Raw genomic sequence first — 7,376 nt, 5'->3', positions numbered from 1 at the left:
GGCATCATGTTACCCACTACTGTATCTTACGTTTTCACTCCCAGGCCAAACATACCGACCGCAGAGTTACCTAACGCGTGACCTGAGATTCCCCTCCACCCCCGCTCCTTCTTCCTTCCGGGCCCCCGGGCTGTGCTCGGTGCTCTCGGGACACTGTAAAAGCAGTGAATTTCAAAAAAAGGCGCAGCCGAGGTACAAGATCTAAGTGACATTCTGGGTACCTGTGAGGCCGCGGGGGGATTTCTCGACTGTGCTGTGATTACTCTCTCTCTCTCTCTCTCTCTCTCTCTCTCTCTCTCTCTCTCTCTCTCTCTCTCTCTCTCTCTCTCTCTCTCTCTCTCTCTCTCTCTCTCTCAACATCCAAAGCAGTCCTCTCGCTGCCTAAAGATTAATCAGGATGTAGGTTGATATGAAGGTCAGACGCTGTTACATAAGCTTGTGGGTTACAATGGAAATCTGAAAGCTTTCAGAGGACTCTGTTAGGCTGAATTCATGAAGGGCTCACAAAGATTCAATTCTGCGCTCAGTGTGATCAGTTCCAGTCGTGCTTTCACCCGATAAACATCACATTCGTGGACTGGCTCTATTTGTGCACTGGCAATTCAGCTTTGAGAATAACACATGTTTTCAAGACATATATAACAACCTCACCTGTGTGACACAAACTTGTTTTTCGCAGTGTGGTATATAAGATGCTCATGCAATCACTTGCGTAAAGCGAAATACTGTCAGGAAGAATTATGTTAGAGGCGTTCAGCAGAAAACACGAGCAGGCATTTTGTGAACGTATGAAGCACCGGGAAAAAAATGACAGGAAGAAGTACAACTAAACACTGCCATTCATCAAATCTTCACCTAAACATAACATTTCATATCAGGGCTTTTCGGTGTCTGAGAGGTTGAGCCTTTATAGAACTCCAGACACCGCTCCTCTGGAGCTCCCATGCTTGAAATACTTTTGTGCAATAGGAAGCAAGATATCGTCCTCTGCAAGTCAAAAAATTGTGATTTAAAAAAGTTAACCATGACTAACCCCATGCTCGTCACTTTTCCAGACGATTTGAAGCCCTGTCTGGTATTTCCTGATGTCAGGGTGGACTCTTTCAATGAAGTCTTCGAGCCTGCTTCACATCTCAGCAGTGATAATATTCACTGGGCTGCTCGTCCTGACTTGACCGATGATACACTCTTTCTATGTTTACAGAAATTACTGAGCGTACACGTGTTTAACTGTGTGAGCAAAGTGAACAAGCTTCAGATGAACATTGAATCAGAAATGGATCAGGCCACCATGTTGTTCCATACTAATACAGTGTTTTAACTGAATGCATGTTTCAATTCTAAACTGGAGGTTTTTCTCTGCGTAGTCATCTTATGTTCATTCTCCCCTCCACCTTCTCACTGTGCGCTGACTCATAATTACTTGCAGTTTAGTGGTTTTTACATGAGCTCAGCACGGAGGATCAATGTCTTTCCAGTTTTCTGGTTTTGTTACAGTCTGAACTCAATTTATTTATATTATTTATTTGCTGGATGTCGGATAGCACATAAAAGGCATCCTCTAAAAGCAGCCTCATTTGTGGGTCTGAAGCTGTGTTCAGTGCTTCACTCTGATACATCTGTTAGGTAATTCACCGGTGCCGAGAGTTATATTGGAGGTGACACCCCATCAGGCCTAAAAATAGCTTTGCACTTTTCCCCCAGGAGCCCAGCTGTAGCTTTCTCCCCGGCATTTGATCACTCGTTTGAGAGGTAACTGACATCACCCGCAGCGGTGGCTGTGTCTCTCTGACTTTTTGATGTACGCGCACGGCAGCGAGACACAATGAAACACACAAACCCACACGTCCTCGGTGCTGTAGTGGCTTCATTACAGCTGGGATACAGTATGCAGAGAGACTTTCATCAGCCACTGTGGTGATGATGCTTTTAGGAGGCAGTCACTTCACTTACATTTTGCCTCAGGGGTTCCCTACACTCCACTTAATGGTGACTCACCTAATCATTTTAAATGCCTGACTATGATTGCTGTGAACGAGCTCGCTGCCTGGAGTAAAGTGAATTCCCTGATACTGTATCTAAGTAAATAGATGAGTGTGCCTAATTGGAAAAGATGGGGATTTGGACTCAAGCCCGGCACAGGCCCCTCAAACAAGTGGGAGTATGAAGAGAATGAAAACAAAGGAGATGTATAAAACCCCTGCAGGCTGTGTCTGACCTCACTGAGTCACTGTCTACATGAGCTTCTCCAGAATTGGGCATGACTCAGTGATGGGCATTAACATTACTGAAGTGTACTTCTGCTGCTTGCTACAATATGTTACTCCAGCTTGGATTCATGCTCAACATCTCATGCTACAAATTAAACCACGGTGCCTAGAATCGTACAGCCACAGTCGCTTGAATCTGTTTTCTATGCTTTTTATATAATGAAATCACCATAATAAATGCCAATGGTGGTAATAATCAATGGACTTCATTTATACAATAGACCAGAGATGTACTATTTAAAACACAAACACACTAATTAAGCACACAGACTTGAACACCTGGACTTTTTAAAATACAAAACGACTTTATAGCTGGACTTTGGGTCTTTGAATTCCACCTGTTATATGTTTGTTTTAGACCCAACCAAGACTGTAAAACAAAACGATTAAAACAGTGTAGACGGGGATTATTTAAACCAGACCCAGATTCTTAATATTAAGCTTCGGATTGTTTAAAAGACCTGATTTCACCAAAGAACATTCATACTTGTAAAAAACGTGATCTCAACTTTTTGTCCTACACTTATTCTGAATCAAGACTCCCCATAACAAACCTGAATTCATAAACCACACATGTACTCTTTAAATGAGGCCCCCGGTTATTTGAGGTGCAGAGTTCATTGGATGAACCTGAATTCTTTACGAAACAGATCCCAATTGAGAGGCACGTTGATGTCGATTGTTATTATAAGGGGGCAGAAATGGACTCAAACATATTTCTATGTATTGGTATCCATCCGTGTGAGTGTATAAATAGGCTGATTACTATTCAATGTACACATTTCAACCCAAAACGGATAACATTTCGTATTTCGCAATATCTAATAATCCAGACATTTATATTCAATCGAGAAGACCAAACACAATAACAACAAAACGGAATTTAATATTCATCATCACTTTATTCTAAATGCCAGTCCTGTTGTATATTTTTGCATAGTCAATACAAATTATGACAGGAGCCGGTGAATCTATGTGCGTCTATAAATAATTAATTTCAGGAAAAAGGATCCTTTTGCCTCGAGCCTGTCCTGTGCGCGTGTGCACCTGGTGCCGTTCAGTCACGGCAGATGCGTCTCCAATTATCCACGAGCACACGTCGCCGACGACCTCTCTGCTTACCTTCGCCTCCAGATCGACGAGAGTAATGCGCACGAGAGCGGAACTTCACACGTGAATTACTTCTTGTAATTGATTGTATATTTACCCGCAAGTTTGCGCAAACAAGGGGAGTCGGGGATCTGAACTCTTCCGGTGTGTAGGCGATGAGATGTGAGATGTGGCATGCCTCTGGCGGTGATTCCAGTTTCTTAAGGTGTTATGTAAAACAGTTGCTCAGTGGGCATGTTGCTCTCCACCGCCCGGGTCCTCCTCAGCCCCCCTGCCCGCCTGGTGACGCTGCGTAAAGAGCCGCTGAGAGGCATGCCACGCGCACCTTGCTCCACTTTGTCAAGCTTTCCGGTCGCTCTTACTGGATGTTAATGGGGAACTAAGAGAGAGAGAGAGAGAGAGAGAGAGGGGGGGGGGGGGGGGGGGGGGGGGTAGAGAGAGAGAGAGAGAGAGAGAGAGAGAGAGAGAGAGAGATGGTGGCGGCGGCTGCCTGCTTCAGCACGCTGGATAGCGCTCTGGGAAGTTGGAGAGGACCAGGCGCAAGGACACACGGTGCACTCGGACGCACGAGGATTTAAGTGAAATTTATTTGTTGTGTGTGTGTGGGGGTGGATGCACGACGGGTGATCATGGTTGATTTTAAGAGCTTATTACCAACAATAGGTAGCAAAAGAGTGGACTTTCCGGAGTGAGACATGGACTTTGCTGAAATCATTTTCGCTTTGTTCATCGTCGTGGTCGCGGTCATCTCGTTGTTGTCCAACTTGTTGGTGCTGCTATGTTTCGTCCACAGCACCGAGATACGCCGACAAGTGCCCGGTGTGTTCACCATGAACTTGTCCTTCTGCAACATCCTCATCACCGTCCTGAACATGCCGGCCACGCTGGTGGGGATCGTCAGGAAGCAGCAGCCCTTCGGGGACTGCGTGTGCCACACGGTGAGCTTTCTGGAGACTTTCCTGACCGCCAACACCATGCTGAGCATGGCGGCTCTCAGCATAGACCGCTGGATAGCCGTGGTCTTCCCGCTGAGTTACTCCACCAAGATGCGCTACAAGGACGCGGTGTTCATGGTGTGCTACTCCTGGCTGCACTCCTTCACCTTCTCCCTGACGGCGCTGCTCTTCTCCTGGGTGGACTACAGCGACGCGTACGCGTCCTGCACCCTGCAGCCGAGCGCGGAGGCCGGCGACACCGTCAACTTCACAATCTTCACCATCGTGTTCCACGCCACCAGCTTCGTCCTGTCCCTGCTCATCTTGTGCTTCACCTACTTGAAAGTGTTGAAAGTCGCCAGGTTTCACTGCAAAAGGATTGACATCATCACCATGCAGACTCTTTTCCTCCTGGTCGACATTCACCCGAGGTAGAGTCCCGTGTTTTCTGTTTCCCCATCTCATTTGTTTCAACAGTGTGTGACTGAATGCGCTTTACTGTTTCCAGCGTCAAACAAAGATGTTTGGCTGAGCAGAAGAGGAGAAAGCAGAGAGCCACAAAGAAGATCAGCATCTTCATCGGCTCCTTCATCATCTGCTTTGCTCCTTACGTAATTACCAGGTAAGTCCACCTGATTGGGCCTCATGAATCTTTTAATCCAATGCAAAAAAAAACAAAAACAAAAAAAAAAATGACCCCACTCTGGTACCACACAGCTTGAACAATCACTTCATGAGAGATTAGGGGAAAATACATTCACCCTGGATTGTAATGAGTAAACAAGCTCATGTCGGCATCCAGACACTGTTACAAGCCTGAGCTCACGTATCTGTCACAGCATTAGAGCACAATCACATTACATTTTGTCTGCTCCTTTCTCCCAGCACACCGTGCCCTTACTTTTCTCATCTCTCTGAACCCCGATGGCTAATTAGTCGCTGTGCACAAGCAGGTTGCCACAAGGCTTTTCACACAGCACAGGACAATGGATCCACTGCAGAGGAAGAGAGAAACGCTTCAGTGGCCTACAGATGTGTTGTCAGCGTAATGTGGCGCTGACAATCCGTCAGTTTGACATTTGCAGCATGTGTGCACATGTGGGAGGGAAAACAGAGCACGATAACAGGGGAAAAGTGTGTGAAATGTTTGGAGTGACCTCCTGATCACTTCAAGCATCTGGACTGACTGGTGACACCAGAACATCTAATTATGATCATTCCTGCTCGTATGTTGTCTGCTGTAGGGGTTTGTTAGCATTTTCATTGTTCACTGGCGATAAAAATTGAAGTGCTCTCTGGCTCTGTGGTAACCTGATGCTCCCTTTTCAGTGTTGTTCCACAACGTCGCCTTTATTCAGGGACTGTATGGAAACCGTTTTGGTGCAGCGGGTTGTGGGCTTGTTGGGTTTGAAAAGGCAGACGTACTGTATCCCCTGTGTTTTTAGTCGAGCTGCACATCCCGAAATATCACAATATGTTAAGTGTACCAACTCGGCAGAGGCCCTCTGAAAGATTTAAAATTGCTGAGAAGAACAACAAAATGCAGTAAACATGGTGGAAATGTCATGTTTTCATTTTATTTGAACGTCGCTATGAAAATCCCGGTTCACTTTTAAAATATGCATCTTAATTTCGGTTTGGTACACACATAGGAGATGAGACTCAGCAGCAAATTTGCACCTGCCTTTATTTATTTGTTTATTTTATCTTGTTTGAATAATGCATAAACATGTGCCATACAATTCATTGTAGTCATAAAAACTTAATGTGCATCAAAGATTTAAACATGAAAATAGTCTCGGAATAAAGAGTGACACATCCACTTCCTTTTGGAGAAGAACTTTAAGAGCAAAAGGAAAGAAAAAAAACACACTTTGATAATCTGATAATAACATCATAAAAAGCTCTTTATCCAAAACGTGTTTCATCTATTGGTGTTTTTCTTTTCCTTTTTCCTGCCTCCCCTTCAGGTTGGCCGAGCTTCTCCCTTTCGTGGACGTCAACCGTCACTGGGGAATCATCAGTAAGTGCCTGACATACAGCAAGGCTGCGTCCGACCCTTTTGCCTACTCCCTCCTACGTCAGCAGTACAAGAAAGTCCTGGTTACTGTCGTCAACAGGCTGCTCCGCCGTGACCTGTACCCTTCATCCGGCCATAACAGCTCTTTAGACACTGAGAACGACTACTGCCTCCAGAGGATCAGCTAATGGCCAATGCACGGACAAGACAGACACACACTCTATAGTACGGGCCAAAAATAAAGGTTGTCTCTTGAATTGAAGTGGGCGGAGGAGAGAGAGAGAGCGCGAGAGGGAGAGAGAGAGAGAGAGAGGGTAGAGAGAGGACAAGATATTGTTGGGAAGGCAAAGAGAGAGAGAGGGGGGACAGATAGTGGGTGGAGGGTGAAGAAGGAGCAAAAATAGGCAGAAGACTGTGGGTGGAGGAGAATGAAAAGACGACTGACGAGGGGGAGGATGAGAAACGAGACGGGCCATTGGATTAGGGGGACGACGGCGATGGAGGGATATTGATGTTATTGATAAACAGGTGTTCTGCGAACCACTCACAGATCAAACCAATACATTTCTTTAAAGGCCCGGATTCAGATCAATGTCAGCAGGAGACCTTCCTCACCTCGAAAGACGGGATGAAGTGGCCTTTTCGGGCTGAAACAAAAAAAAAGTGTTATTAAGTTAGTAAAAGTAAATCCACACGTTCTGATGCAGCCACAGAGAAAGAGCCCGACGGTCGATTGGCAGCGGAGCGAGGCCAAGATGTCGCTCCCACTTGTGGATGGAGACTGAGGATTACCCGTAGGTGTGGAGACTCTCGGCTGCTGCACAATTACGCCATGTTCCGTATCGACCGTGTTAGACTACTTCTGCAGAGTCATGTCAGTCACTGAATATTGATGCACTTTGTCTAATTCTCTCAGAGTTACTATAGGTACAGGAGCCAAAGGCGATTTACTTTTACACCCTAATATAAAAGGCTCCGTCTGGGGACTGCATATGTTTTCATTACTGTCAACAAGTCTCATAAAATGCAGGTTATTCTGTC

At 45.7% G+C, this 7,376-nt stretch overlaps 1 protein-coding gene across 1 annotated transcript; it reads left to right on the top strand.

Annotated features, from left to right (window-relative positions):
• Positions 1-3,886: 3,886 nt before the first annotated feature.
• Positions 3,887-6,985, top strand: LOC308123475 (G-protein coupled receptor 26-like). Its single transcript, XM_080485983.1, has 3 exons — positions 3,887-4,746; positions 4,824-4,937; positions 6,286-6,985. The coding sequence occupies exons 1-3, from the start codon at positions 4,076-4,078 to the stop codon at positions 6,521-6,523; spliced, it is 1,023 nt and encodes a 340-aa protein (XP_080342109.1). The 5' UTR covers positions 3,887-4,075; the 3' UTR covers positions 6,524-6,985.
• The last annotated feature ends 391 nt before the right edge of the window (positions 6,986-7,376 follow it).

The sequence above is a fragment of the Lipophrys pholis genome, assembly GCF_963383615.2.
Source record: "Lipophrys pholis genome assembly, chromosome: 18".
Classification (NCBI taxonomy): domain Eukaryota; kingdom Metazoa; phylum Chordata; class Actinopteri; order Blenniiformes; family Blenniidae; genus Lipophrys; species Lipophrys pholis.
Note: the sequence above shows the minus strand (reverse complement) of the source record. Positions and strands in the feature narration are given on the sequence as shown.

Coding starts and splice junctions, on each gene's coding strand:
- LOC308123475 (XM_080485983.1), top strand. CDS start 4,076: ATGGACTTTGCTGAAATCATTTTCGCTTTGTTCATCGTCGTGGTCGCG. Junction 4,747..4,823: donor CTGGTCGACATTCACCCGAG/GTAGAGTCCCGT, acceptor TACTGTTTCCAG/CGTCAAACAAAGATGTTTGG. Junction 4,938..6,285: donor GCTCCTTACGTAATTACCAG/GTAAGTCCACCT, acceptor CCTCCCCTTCAG/GTTGGCCGAGCTTCTCCCTT.